Genomic DNA, 15,006 nt, shown 5'->3' with positions numbered 1-15,006 from the left:
GGAAGAAAACCTGATGGAGTCTGCAAAAGACCTGAGACTGGGACGGAGATTTGTCTTCCAACAAGACAATGATCCAAAACATAAAGCAAAATCTACAATGGAATGGTTCACAAATAAACATATCCAGGTGTTAGAATGGCCAAGTCAAAGTCCAGACCTGAATCCAATCGAGAATTTGTGGAAAGAACTGTAAACTGCTGTTCACAAACGCTCTCCATCCAACCTCAATGCGCAAAAATTTAAGTCTCTCGATGTGCAAAACTGATAGAGACCTACACCAAGCGACTTACAGCTGTAATCGCAGCAAAAGGTGGCGCTACAAAGTATTAACTTAAGGGGGCTAAATAAGTTTGCACGCCCAATTTTTAGTTTTTTATTTGTTAAAAAAGTTTTAAATATCCAATAAATTTCGTTCCACTTCATGGATTGTGTCCCACTTGTTGATTCTTCACAAAAAATTACAGTTTTATATCTTTATGTTTGAAGCCTGAAATGTGTCAAAAGGTCGAAAAGTTCAAGTGGGCCGAATACTTTCACTATGTACTGTAGTCTCTTTACCTAAAGGACATCTGCAGTAGAGCCCTGCATTGGGATTAGGATCCAGTGGGACCCAACCCAAAATGTGCAGGCGCTGGCGGTCAGGAGGCTGCTGCGGGCGGGTGTGGGCAGTAAGGCGCTATGCCTGGGGGCCCCGCAAAATCCTGCACCGCTGAGGCAGCCCCTATAAATTAAGTCCGAACTCCCAATAGTCCCTCCCACCCTCCGCTAACAGAGCTCACCAGAGAGACCAGATGATCATGCTGCTCTGTCTTTTCTTCTCCCCCACCGCCTGTTGATGCGCTACGTTGCGCTATCATTTTGTGGAGCCTGCTCAGCCTGCCCTGGAAGATAATTGTCTCACCCGCCAGGCATCCTCCATCTTCACCTGCTGCCAGTAGGTCAGTTAGTTGCCCACTCCCCGCTGGTTAACGTGGCCATTATCAGGGGGCTCACATGCTTAAGTTCCACTGACACCAATGTTATTATAAGTTCAGGTGCGGGCTCAGCCGGGTATGTGCAGACAGAGCATGCATCGGTTGGTATCCCAGGTCCCAGTGCCTCTGCACTCACACATTGCTATTCACATGGGGGTAAGTGCACTGCAGAGCATTGCACCCTAGTGTCTTCTACAGACACTGGGGTGCAATGCTCTGCACATACCCCCATCTGTATAGCAGAACTCTGCAGTGCACACAAACTGCTATACACATGGGGTATGTGCAGGACATTGCACCCTAGTTTCTGGTCACACAGATGTTAATGGGAGCGTGAGAGATTGGACAAAGATGTGGGAGCGGGCAGGAGTGGAGAACAGACCCTGCGGAAGCTGGTGGGAATGGACATAAATTCACCGGGAGCAGAATTAAAGAAAACAGTCCCGCGCAGGGCTCTAATCTGCAGCGAAAACAACTTATCCCCTATCCAAAGAATAGGGGATAAGTCTGATCACGGGGGGGTCTGACCACTCTCCCAAATGGGGTCCACGCATTGCCGCGCTGTGCGTCGGCTAAAGCGCATATCGATGACCTCACTGAGGTCGACAGTACGCCCCCTCCCCATACAGCTCTATGGGATTGGCGGGGAGGCACAAACGCTGCGTTCTCGCCTCTCCCATAGAATTTGATGGAGGAGGCATCATGCTGCGGACGGCACGCCTCTTGCATGGAAGAGCCGCGGCCCCATGCAGGAGAATGCGTGGGTCCCAGCGTTCAGACCCGCTGTGATGAGACACTTATCCCTATCCTGTGGATAGGGGATAAGTTATTTTTGCTGCATATTTCCTTTAAAACACCACTGTTAAAATTATCTGAAATCAGAGTATGGAGTTCCTTTGTGTGATCTAAAGTGGGGTAAAAAGAAAGAAGTCTGTAGTAGTTGGTGTCAGATAACAATCTGATGGCTTCTTTAACATAGTTGTCATGATCCATAATAACTATCCCGCCCCCCTTATCAGCTGGGCAAATAATATTGTTATTTATTGTCAGCCAATTCTTTGACAGCATGGATTTTCCTTTTTGGTCATGTTACTGGGGTATCTACCCTGCATTTTGATAGATTATCCAAATCTGTGGCTACTAGGAAGGTGAAAGTTTCCTTGGATTGCAGTCTAATTGGACTTGAGTTGTTCTTGAAATAGGTTCAAGAGAAATTAGGATTATGTTTGAGATCAGTCTCAGACTCACTTTTCTTGTATGCTTGGATGCCACGAATATCTGCATGTTATGGTGGGAATGTATATTGTTATAAGTATTGTATGGTTTTTATTATATTTATAATTATTTTTGTAAGTGTTTTGAGTGTTATGAGGCCATTTGAAGTCTGGAGTGATATAGTGTAAGTTTTAGGGGAATTCTGTTTATGGTTTTTCAACCAGTAATGGAAATTGTTGGATTCATAGCTGGTCAGGGCCATTATGCCTACTCAGCCAATCACTGTCTGAGGCAAGTCACCGTAGCAGTCATTGACCAACAGAGCAGGTAGTTTTTCTTTTCATTACAGGAACCAAGAAGAATTTAAGAGCAGTTAAGGTGGCAACTGTGGAGGATTTGGGCAGGTGAGTGTTACGCCGAGCGCTCCGGGTTCCCGCTCCTCCCCGGAGCGCTCGCTTCTCCCCCTCCGCTGCAGCGCTCCGGTCACGTCCTCTGACCCGGGGCGCTGCGATCCTGCTGCCAGCCGGGATGCGATTCGCGATGCGGGTAGCGCCCGCTCGCGATGCGCACCCCGGCTCCCCTACCTGACTCGCTCCCCGTCTGTTCTGTCCCGGCGCGCGCGGCCCCGCTCCCTAGGGCGCGCGCGCGCCGGGTCTCTGCGATTTAAAGGGCCACTGCGCCGCTGATTGGCGCAGTGGTTCCAATTAGGGTTATCACCTGTGCACTTCCCTATATTACCTCACTTCCCTTGCACTCCCTTGCCGGATCTTGTTGCCTTAGTGCCAGTGAAAGCGTTCCTTGTGTGTCCCTTGCCAGTGTTTCCAGACCTTCTGCCGTTGCCCCTGACTACGATCCTTGCTGCCTGCCCCGACCTTCTGCTACGTCCGACCTTGCTTCTGCCTACTCCCTTGTACCGCGCCTATCTTCAGCAGCCAGAGAGGTGAGCCGTTGCTAGTGGATACGACCTGGTCACTACCGCCGCAGCAAGACCATCCCGCTTTGCGGCGGGCTCTGGTGAAAACCAGTAGTGGCTTAGAACCGGTCCACTAGCACGGTCCACGCCAATCCCTCTCTGGCACAGAGGGTCCACTACCTGCCAGCCGGCATCGTGACAGTAGATCCGGCCATGGATCCCGCTGAAGTTCCTCTGCCAGTTGTCGCTGACCTCACCACGGTGGTCGCCCAGCAGTCACAACAGATTGCGCAACAAGGCCAACAGCTGTCTCAACTGACCGTTATGCTACAACAGTTGCTACCACAGCTTCAGCAGTCATCTCCTCCGCCAGCTCCTGCACCTCCTCCGCAGCGAGTGGCCGCCCCTGGGATACGCTTATCCTTGCCGGATAAATTTGATGGGGACTCTAAGTTTTGCCGTGGTTTCCTTTCCCAATGTTCCCTGCATCTGGAGATGATGTCGGACCTGTTTCCCACTGAAAGGTCTAAGGTGGCTTTCGTAGTCAGTCTTCTGTCCGGAAAAGCCCTGTCATGGGCCACACCGCTCTGGGACCGCAATGACCCCGTCACTGCCTCTGTACACTCCTTCTTCTCGGAAATCCGAAGTGTCTTTGAGGAACCTGCCCGAGCCTCTTCTGCTGAGACTGCCCTGTTGAACCTGGTCCAGGGTAATTCTTCCGTTGGCGAGTATGCCGTACAATTCCGTACACTTGCTTCGGAATTGTCCTGGAATAATGAGGCCCTCTGCGCGACCTTCAAAAAAGGCCTATCCAGCAACATTAAAGATGTTCTGGCCGCACGAGAAATTCCTGCTAATCTACATGAACTTATTCACCTAGCCACTCGCATTGACATGCGTTTTTCTGAAAGGCGTCAGGAACTCCGTCAAGATATGGACTCTGTTCGCACGAGGCGTTTCGTCTCCTCGGCTCCTCTCTCCTCTGGTACCCTGCAATCTGTTCCTGTGCCTCCCGCCGTGGAGGCTATGCAGGTCGACCGGTCTCGCCTGACACCTCAAGAGAGGACACGACGCCGTATGGAGAACCTCTGCCTGTACTGTGCTAGTACCGAACACTTCCTGAGGGATTTCCTATCCGTCCTCCCCGCCTGGAAAGACGTACGCTGACTCCGCACAAAGGTGAGACAGTCCTTGATGTCTACTCTGCTTCTCCACGTCTTACTGTGCCTGTGCGGATGTCTGCCTCTGCCTTCTCCTTCTCTACAGTGGCCTTCTTGGACTCTGGATCTGCAGGAAATTTTATTTTGGCCTCTCTCGTCAACAGGTTCAACATCCCAGTGACCAGTCTCGCCAGACCCCTCTACATCAATTGTGTAAATAATGAAAGATTGGACTGTGCCATACGTTTCCGCACGGAGCCCCTTCTTATGAGCATCGGATCTCATCATGAGAGGATTGAACTTTTGGTCCTCCCCAATTGCACCTCGGAGATTCTCCTTGGACTTCCCTGGCTTCAACTTCATTCCCCAACCCTGGATTGGTCCACTGGGGAGATCAAGAGTTGGGGGTCCTCTTGTTCCAAGAACTGTCTAAAACCGGTTCCCAATAACCCTTGCCGTAACTCTGTGGTTCCTCCAGTAACCGGTCTCCCTAAGGCCTATATGGACTTCGCGGATGTTTTCTGCAAAAAACAAGCTGAGACTCTACCTCCTCACAGGCCTTATGATTGCCCTATCGACCTCCTCCCGGGTACTACTCCACCCCGGGGCAGAATTTATCCTCTCTCTGCCCCAGAGACTCTTGCCATGTCCGAGTACGTCCAGGAGAATCTAAAAAAGGGCTTTATCCGTAAATCCTCCTCTCCTGCCGGAGCCGGATTTTTCTTTGTGTCCAAAAAAGATGGCTCCCTACGTCCTTGCATTGACTACCGCGGTCTTAATAAAATCACGGTTAAGAACCGCTACCCCTTACCCCTCATCTCTGAACTCTTTGATCGCCTCCAAGGTGCCCACATCTTCACTAAATTGGACTTAAGAGGCGCCTATAACCTCATCCGCATCAGAGAGGGGGACGAGTGGAAAACGGCATTTAACACCAGAGATGGACACTTTGAGTATCTGGTCATGCCCTTTGGACTGTGCAATGCCCCTGCCGTCTTCCAAGACTTTGTCAATGAAATTTTTCGTGATCTGTTATACTCCTGTGTTGTGGTATATCTGGACGATATCCTAATTTTTTCTGCCAATCTAGAAGAACACCGCCAGCATGTCCGTATGGTCCTTCAGAGACTTCGTGACAACCAACTCTATGCCAAAATTGAGAAATGTCTGTTTGAATGCCAATCTCTTCCTTTTCTAGGATATTTGGTCTCTGGCCAGGGACTACAGATGGATCCAGACAAACTCTCTGCCGTCTTAAATTGGCCACGCCCCTCCGGACTCCGTGCTATCCAACGCTTTTTGGGGTTCGCCAATTATTACAGGCAATTTATTCCACATTTTTCTACCATTGTGGCTCCTATCGTGGCTTTAACCAAGAAAAATGCTGATCCCAAGTCTTGGCCTCCTCAAGCAGAGGACTCCTTTAAACGACTCAAGTCTGCCTTTTCTTCGGCTCCCGTGCTCTCCAGACCTGACCCTTCCAAACCCTTCCTATTGGAGGTTGATGCCTCCTCAGTAGGAGCTGGAGCTGTTCTTCTACAAAAAAATTCTTCCGGGCATGCTGTCACTTGTGGTTTTTTCTCTAGGACCTTCTCTCCAGCGGAGAGGAACTACTCCATCGGGGATCGAGAGCTTCTAGCCATTAAATTAGCACTTGAGGAATGGAGGCATCTGCTGGAGGGATCAAGATTTCCTGTTATTATCTACACCGACCACAAGAACCTCTCCTACCTCCAGTCGGCCCAACGGCTGAATCCTCGCCAGGCCCGGTGGTCTCTGTTCTTTGCCCGATTTAATTTTGAGATTCACTTTCGTCCTGCCGATAAGAACATTAGGGCCGATGCTCTCTCTCGTTCCTCGGATGCCTCAGAAGTTGATCTCCCTCCGCAACACATCATTCCACCTGACTGCCTGATCTCCACTTCTCCTGCCTCCATCAGGCAGACTCCTCCAGGAAAGACCTTTGTTTCTCCACGCCAACGCCTCGGAATCCTCAAATGGGGTCACTCCTCCCATCTCGCAGGTCATGCGGGCATCAAGAAATCTGTGCAACTCATCTCCCGCTTCTATTGGTGGCCGACTCTGGAGACGGATGTTGGGGACTTTGTGCGAGCCTGCACTATCTGTGCCCGGGATAAGACTCCTCGCCAGAAGCCCGCTGGTTTTCTTCATCCTCTGCCTGTCCCCGAACAGCCTTGGTCTCTGATTGGTATGGATTTTATTACTGATTTACCCCCTTCCCGTGGCAACACCGTTATTTGGGTGGTCGTTGATCGATTCTCCAAAATGGCACATTTCATCCCCCTTCCTGGTCTTCCTTCTGCGCCTCAGTTGGCTAAACAATTTTTTGTACACATTTTTCGTCTTCACGGGTTGCCTACGCAGATTGTCTCGGATAGAGGGGTCCAATTCGTGTCTAAATTCTGGAGAGCTCTCTGTAAACAACTCAAGATTAAATTAAATTTTTCCTCTGCATATCATCCCCAGTCCAATGGACAAGTAGAAAGAATTAACCAGATCCTGGGTGATTATTTGCGACATTTTGTTTCCTCCCGCCAGGATGACTGGGCAGATCTCCTTCCATGGGCCGAATTCTCGTATAATTTCAGGGTCTCTGAATCTTCCTCCAAATCCCCATTTTTCGTGGTGTACGGCCGTCACCCTCTTCCTCCCCTCCCTACCCCCTTGCCCTCTGGTCTGCCCGCTGTGGATGAAATTTCTCGTGACCTTTCCATTATATGGAGAGAGACCCAAAATTCTCTCTTACAGGCTTCTTCACGCATGAAGAGATTCGCAGATAAGAAAAGAAGAGCTCCCCCCGTTTTTTCCCCTGGAGACAAGGTATGGCTCTCCGCTAAATATGTCCGCTTCCGTGTCCCTAGCTACAAGTTGGGACCACGCTATCTTGGTCCTTTCAAAATTTTGTGTCAAATTAATCCTGTCTCTTATAAACTTCTTCTTCCTCCTTCTCTTCGTATCCCTAATGCCTTTCACGTCTCTCTTCTCAAACCACTCATCCTCAACCGTTTTTCTCCCAAATCTGTTCCTCCCACTCCTGTTTCCGGCTCCTCGGACGTCTTCTCGGTCAAGGAGATTTTGGCTGCCAAAAAGGTCAGAGGGAAAAATTTTTTTTTAGTAGACTGGGAGGGTTGTGGTCCTGAAGAGAGATCCTGGGAACCTGAGGACAACATCCTTGACAAAAGTCTGCTCCTCAGGTTCTCAGGCTCCAAGAAGAGGGGGAGACCCAAGGGGGGGGGTACTGTTACGCCGAGCGCTCCGGGTTCCCGCTCCTCCCCGGAGCGCTCGCTTCTCCCCCTCCGCTGCAGCGCTCCGGTCACGTCCTCTGACCCGGGGCGCTGCGATCCTGCTGCCAGCCGGGATGCGATTCGCGATGCGGGTAGCGCCCGCTCGCGATGCGCACCCCGGCTCCCCTACCTGACTCGCTCCCCGTCTGTTCTGTCCCGGCGCGCGCGGCCCCGCTCCCTAGGGCGCGCGCGCGCCGGGTCTCTGCGATTTAAAGGGCCACTGCGCCGCTGATTGGCGCAGTGGTTCCAATTAGGGTTATCACCTGTGCACTTCCCTATATTACCTCACTTCCCTTGCACTCCCTTGCCGGATCTTGTTGCCTTAGTGCCAGTGAAAGCGTTCCTTGTGTGTCCCTTGCCAGTGTTTCCAGACCTTCTGCCGTTGCCCCTGACTACGATCCTTGCTGCCTGCCCCGACCTTCTGCTACGTCCGACCTTGCTTCTGCCTACTCCCTTGTACCGCGCCTATCTTCAGCAGCCAGAGAGGTGAGCCGTTGCTAGTGGATACGACCTGGTCACTACCGCCGCAGCAAGACCATCCCGCTTTGCGGCGGGCTCTGGTGAAAACCAGTAGTGGCTTAGAACCGGTCCACTAGCACGGTCCACGCCAATCCCTCTCTGGCACAGAGGGTCCACTACCTGCCAGCCGGCATCGTGACAGTGAGCATGGTTTCTTCTTTTATTTATACAGCTTCTAAACCAATAACAAATGTATTTGCTCCGTTGTAATTACCCATATTCTGGCACATCAATTACAATCACAGTTGGTCTGATCAGTCTCTTCCTGTGTAATGTCCCAGGCGTCCATCCAAGATACTGCAGTCCCTCAGAGTATACATGAGGAGTAGGGAGCATTCAATGCAAACGATTCAGAATGCTGCAAAGGAAGGGACCATCTAGATGGCAGCTCAACAAAGATTAATATTGTAAGGCTGGGTGCAAACAGTATTTAGGGCATTTTCATCCTTTTTTTGGTCACTAATTTTATCAAAACTGGGAGCAGAACCAACACACAGAACTGTAATGTAAAGATTTGCTCTTTTTATTGTCTTTTGGACACACTCCTTGTTTTGGAAAATACTGATCGAAATGAGGCCCAAAATAATACTGAGAATACAGAAAGTGCACATAGGCGAAGGCTGAGTTCGGTATGTTGCTTAGTATATGGTCCTCATTTTGGAACTTATTTTCATCAGTATTTTTAACCAGAACTTAGAGCTTCATAGACAAATACTTTTTGTTTGTGGGATACAAAAGTGTAGTCTATTTTGCTTTTTTGTGAAACAGCCTAAATATAGTCACTTGTAGACTACTTCTTGTCTAGTTTAAGCTGTATTCCAATACTTAGAAACGTATCTCCTATCCACAGAATAGGGGATAAGTGTCTGTCATGGGGGTCCAACAGCCGCACTCGTGTATCTCCAGCTCTCCAATAGAGCTGCATGGAGAGGGCTAGTCTAACACCGCTTCATGCAATGGTCATCACAGCTCTGTGCACAGAGTGGTGCACGCTCAGTGCATGGGAAGAGCCATGTGCCGGGCAGGAGACCACTGGGGGGCCACAGCAATCAGTCCCCCACAAACAGACACTTTTTAAAGTTTTTAAGTACCAAAGTACCCCTGTAAATCTATGACCACAACAGTGTTATATGTTGAAATAATATTGGGTTATTAATGTAACCCAATATAACATTATTATAATAAACCCCTAAAACTTTTACAAAATAAAGCGTATGTCAATATTGCACAGTATATATTTTTTGGGGTGCTTCTTCCTAGAAAAACACAGTTGACTGAACTTTTCAGTTACAAATAAGAAGCTCTCTGCTTGTAAGGAAAATGGATATTCCAAATATTTTTTTATTTTATTCACATATACAATATGTCTACTTTATGTTTGCATCATAAAATTGACGAGTTTTTACTTTTGGAAGACACCAGAGGGCTTCAAAGTTCAGCAGCAATTTTTACATTTTTCACAAAATTTTCAAACTCACTATTTTTCATGGACCAGTTCAGGTTTGAAGTGGATTTGAAGGGTCTTCATATTAGAAATACCCCATAAAAGACCCCATCATAAAAACTGCACCCCCCAAAATATTCAAATTGACATTCAGTCAGCGTTTTAACCCTTTAGGTGTTTCACAGGAATAGCAGCAAAGTGAAGGAGAAAATTCAAAATCTTCATTTTTTACACTCGCATGTTCTTGTAGACCCAATTTTTAAAATTTTTACAAGGGGTAAAAGGAGAAAATGTATACTTGTATTTGTAACCCAATTTCTCTCGAGTAAGCACATACCTCATATGTCTATGTAAAGTGTTCGGCGGGCGCAGTAGAGGGCTCAGAAGCGAAGGAGCAACAAGGGGATTTTGGAGAGTACGTTTTTCAGAAATGGTTTTTGGGGGGCATGTTGCATTTAGGAAGCCCCTATGGTGCCAGAACAGCAAAAAAAATAAAATAAAAAAAAAACACATGGCATACCATTTTGGAAACTAGACCCCTTGAGGAACGTAACAAGGAATTAAGTGAGCCTTAATACCCCACAGGGGTTTCACGACTTTTGCATATAAAAAAAAAAAAAAATTCACTAAAATGTGTGTTTCCCCCCCAAATTTCACATTTTTGCAAGGGTTAATAGCAGAAAATACCCCCCAAAATTTGTAACCCCATCTCTTCTGAGAATGTAGGTACCCCATTAGTTCACCTGAAGTGCACTACGGGCAAACTACAATGGTCAGAAGAGAAGGAGTCATATTTGGCTTTTTGAGAGCAAATTTTGCTCGGGGGGCATGTCGCATTTAGGAAGCCCCTATGGTGCCATGACAGCAAAAAAAAAAAAAAAAATGGCATACCATTTTGGAAACTAGACCCCTTGAGGAACGTAACAAGGGGTACAGTGAGCATTTACCCCTCTGGTGTCTGTCAGATCTTTGGAACAGTGGGCTGTACAAAGTTTTTAATTTGCACAGCCCATTGTTCCAAAGATCTGTCAGACACCAGTGGGGTGTAAATTCTCACTGATCCCCTCATTACATTCCGTGAGGGGTGTAGTTTCCAAAATGGGGTCACATGTGGGGTTTTGTTTTTTTTGCGTTTGTCAAAACCGCTGTAACAATCAGCCACCCTGTGCAAATCACCTCAAATGTACATGGTGCACTCTCCCTTCTGGGCTTTGTTGTGCGCCCCCAGAGCACTTTGCGCCCACATATGGGGTATCTCCGTAGTCGGGAGAAATTGCATTACAAATTTTGGGGTGCTTTTTTCCCCTTTTACCTCTTTTTTTTTTACACTAACATGCTGGTGTAGACCCCAACTTCCCCTTTTCATAAGTGGTGAAAGGAGAAAAAGCCCCCCAAAATTTGTTAGGCAATTTCTCCCGAGTACGGCGATACCCCATATGTGGCCCTAAACTGTTGCCTTGAAATACGACAGGGCTCCAAATTGAGAGCGCCATGCGCATTTGAGGCCTGAATTAGGGATTTCCATAGGGGTATTCTACGCGAGCGATTCCCAAACAGGTTGCCTCCAGCTGTTGCAAAATTCCCAGCATGCTTGGACAGTCAACGGCTGTCCGGCAATACTGGGAGTTGTTGTTTTGCAACAGCTGGAGGCTCCATTTTGGAAACAGTGGTGTACCAGACATTTTTCATTTTTATTGGGGAGGGGGGCTGTGTAGGAGTATGTGTATATGTAGTGTTTTTTACTTATTTTATTTTGTGTTAGTGTAGTGTTTTTAGGGTACAGTCACACGGGCAGCAGATTACAGCGAGTTTCCCCCTGCGAGTTTGAGCTGCCGCGCAAAATTTGCTGCATCACAAACTTGCAGCCTGATACTTACTGTAAGCCCCCTGCCCATGTGAATGTACAGACAATGAACAGACAATGTTTCCCAACCAGTGTGCCTCCAGTTGTTGCAAAACCACAACTCCCAGCATGTCCAGACAGCCGAAGGGCATATTGGGAGTAGTGGTTACGCAACAGCTGGAGGAGAACAGTTTGGGGACCACTGTGTAGTGGTGTCCAAGCTGTAGCCCTCCAGTTGTTGCAAAACTACAACTCCCAGTATGCCAAAACTGTCCAGGCATGCTGGGAAATGTAGTTCTGCAACATCTGAAGGGCCAGATGTTACAGAACTACAACTCCCAGCATGCCTGGACAGTAAGGGCATGCTGAGGATGTGTAATTTTGCAACATCTGGAAGGGCACAGTGGTCCCAAAACTGTGGACCTCCAGATGTTGCAAAACTGCAACTCCCAGCATGGGCTGTCTGGGCATGCTGGGAGTTGTAGTTTACAGGGTCCCATTACAGCAATGCATGTCGCTTTACGGCAACGTGCATTGCTGTAAAGGGCCCGACCGCCGCTGAAGAGGAACTCACCTGTCGCCGCCGCCGCCGTCTTCATCGTCGGGATCCGGGTCTTCAGGGACGAGGTAGGTACCAGGGCCGGTCCTCAGCACTCCCCCGTCCCCCGCCGCGTCCTCCGGTCTTCCTCCCGTCCTCTCCGGACTTCCAGGGGCCGGGCAGGGCGGGAGGAAGTAACCGCCAATCCCCCCCCCACCCTGCGATTGGTCGGTTAACTAACCGACGGATCGCTGGGTATAGGAGGAGGTGGCAGGCTTGCACCTCGCTCCTATACTTTAGCATGGTCCTGGCTGTCCAGCCGGGATCATGCAAAATTACTGGACGGTCGGGTCCCAGAGACCCGATCAGCCCGGTATCGCCGCAGATCGCAGGGGCGATTTCCCTAGCAATTTGCGGCCCCCCTCGGCGTTTTCCCTGGATGCCTGCTGAAGCATTTCAGGAGGCATACGCTTCCAATCTCTGCCCGGGACGCGGCAGAGACCGGAGAAACACCAGGACGTCCTTGAAGCCCAGGGTGCCAGGACATTCTAGTACGTTCTGGGTCCTTAAGGGGTTAAAATAGTGGGTCATGAGTGAAGAAAGAAATACTGCAAGCAAAAAAATTTTCTCCACTTAAACCCTGCTAATGAATGAACAGCAGACAGAATACCATTAAAGTCAACAAGAACCCTTGTTGTCTATTGTGCAACAGACCTCCCTATTAAGTTTTTTGTGTCACACATTGAGTATGTGACAGAGTTCTTGAATGGAGCTCTTACAAAGATGTAAAACTAGCCTTAGCTCTAAAGATGGCCATCAGCTTTCCCTCTGGAGAAAATGAAGAGTTAGCAACATGTATTAGTATGTGGGGGTCCCTTCAGTCGGGCCTCAGCTATCATATATTTATTACCCATGGATTGATGATAAACATACATTTTTGTGAAAACCCTTTAACAATCGACCAATCAACATTTCCTTCTTTGTTGCTAGGTAACCAGCCTAGAATATCTTCTGGAAAAAAGACCTATGAATCAGAAAGGTTACATAATGGGAGCCAGAACAGCACCACGCTTTCCGAAAGACAGTCAGGTAAAAGCTCTTTCTAAGCAGAAAAGAGGTAAAGAATTAGTTGTATTTATTTAATTGTATTTTTTCAACAGCTGGAGACATCCTGGTTAGAAAACACTGGTCTTTTGCATGGAAAGCAGCTCATTTGTGCTTCAATGGGTGGGGTGGCTGATATGTGGGAGGGAGAAAAGTGATCTCACACTTACAAACAAGGAATTATGGGACTTGTAGTTGAAGAAGGAGACTCAAACAAGAAATAGCCAGCTCACAAAAAGATAGTCACAGCATTGTGGTAATCTCCCAACATAGCCATTTAGCCCCAAGACAAGCACGGATCCTTCCTAGGCATGTCCATTACTGTCTGGCAGGTACGTACTAAAATCACCTTATGGTGGATAACCCCTTTAACCACATTGTTGATAATGAATCATTTGGGATCAAAGATCAATACTTCATATGTTTTAAAGAAAATAGAATACAACTACCAACTTGCTAACTGTAAAAACAGGCTACAATGTAGCTTATCAAGCATGGCTGTAGGTAGGAGTAAACACTTTCAATATGCAGTATAATTAAATAAACTTGTTATATAAATGTTGAATATTTTGGATTATCCACGAAAGCTTTGCCATGTGAACATCCCTGTGTGATAGACACCTAAACAAGCCAAGGATGCCCATCCAGGAACAAGTTTTCAGATTATGTTACAATTAAAGTACATTCAGAATAGTAATACACATGCATTCCTAAAATGCAGGTATCTTTCCAACAGCTGAGACCCTAGTGGTGCACATAATTCAGGCATTGTTCAAATCCTGAGCCCAGAACTAGGTCAACAAAGTTAACCGTGGCCTCTGTGCTATAACGTGGAGTTAACACAAAACCCCCAAGATTGGGCATTAACCCCTTAAGGACGCAGGACGTAAATGTACGTCCTGGTGAGGTGGTACTTAACGCACCAGGACGTACATTTACGTCCTGTGCATAACCGCGGGCATCGGAGCGATGCCCGTGTCATGCGCGGCTGATCCCGACTGCTGATCGCAGCCAGGGACCCGCCGGCAATGGCCGACGCCCACGATCTCGCGGGCGTCCGCCATTAACCCCTCAGGTGCCGGGATCAATACAGATCCCGGCATCTGCGGCAGTGCACGATTTGAATGAATGATCGGATCGCCCGCAGCGCTGCTGCGGGGATCCGATCGTTCATAACGCCGCACGGAGGTCCCCTCTCCTGCCTCCGTCCGGCTCCCGGCGTCTCCTGCTCTGGCCTGTGATCGAGCAGACCAGAGCAGAAGATCACCGAAAACACTGATCTGTTCTATGTCCTATACATAGAACAGATCAGTATTAGCAATTATGGTATTGCTATGAATAGTCCCCTATGGGGACTATTCAAGTGTAAAAAAAAATTTTAAAAAATGTAAAAGTTAAAGTAAAAAAAAATCCCCTCCCCCAATAAAAAAGTAAAACGTCCGTTTTTTCCTATTTTACCCCCAAAAAGCGTAATTTTTTTTTTATAGACATATTTGGTATCGCCGCGTGTGTAAATGTCCGAACTATTAAAATAAAATGTTAATGATCCCGTACGGTGAACGGCGTGAACGAAAAAAAAAAAGGCCAAAATTCCTACTTTTTTAATACGTTTTATTAAAAAAAAAATTATAAAAAATGTATTAAAAGTTTTTTATATGCAAATGTGGTATCATAAAAAAGTAAAGATCATGGCGCAAAAAATGAGCCCCCATACCGCCGCTTATACGGAAAAACAAAAAAGTTAGAGGTCATCAAAATAAAGGGATTATAAACGTACTAATTTGGTTAAAAAGTTTGTGACAATAATATAAAAGTATGTAATAATGGGTATCATTTTAATCATATTGACCCTCAGAAGAAAGAACACACGTCATTTTTACCATAAATTGTACGGCGTGAAAACGAAACCTTCCAAAATTAGCAAAATTGCGTTTTTCGTTTTAATTTCCCCACAAAAATAGTGTTTTTTGGTTGCGCCATACATTTTATGA

At 47.6% G+C, this 15,006-nt stretch overlaps 1 protein-coding gene across 6 annotated transcripts in view; it reads left to right on the top strand.

Annotated features, from left to right (window-relative positions):
• The window catches only part of CIMAP3 (ciliary microtubule associated protein 3), a 150,673-nt gene that overhangs the window by 24,559 nt on the left and 111,108 nt on the right, over nucleotides 1-15,006 (top strand). For all 6 annotated transcript variants that reach the window (XM_056557822.1, XM_056557819.1, XM_056557816.1 and 3 more), the window contains exon 3: nucleotides 12,902-13,000. In XM_056557822.1, coding sequence (XP_056413797.1) covers nucleotides 12,902-13,000 — 99 coding nt within the window. The remainder of the gene's footprint in view (nucleotides 1-12,901; nucleotides 13,001-15,006) is intronic.

Source organism: Hyla sarda, chromosome 2 (genome assembly GCF_029499605.1).
Source record: "Hyla sarda isolate aHylSar1 chromosome 2, aHylSar1.hap1, whole genome shotgun sequence".
NCBI classification, from domain to species: domain Eukaryota; kingdom Metazoa; phylum Chordata; class Amphibia; order Anura; family Hylidae; genus Hyla; species Hyla sarda.
Note: the sequence above shows the minus strand (reverse complement) of the source record. Positions and strands in the feature narration are given on the sequence as shown.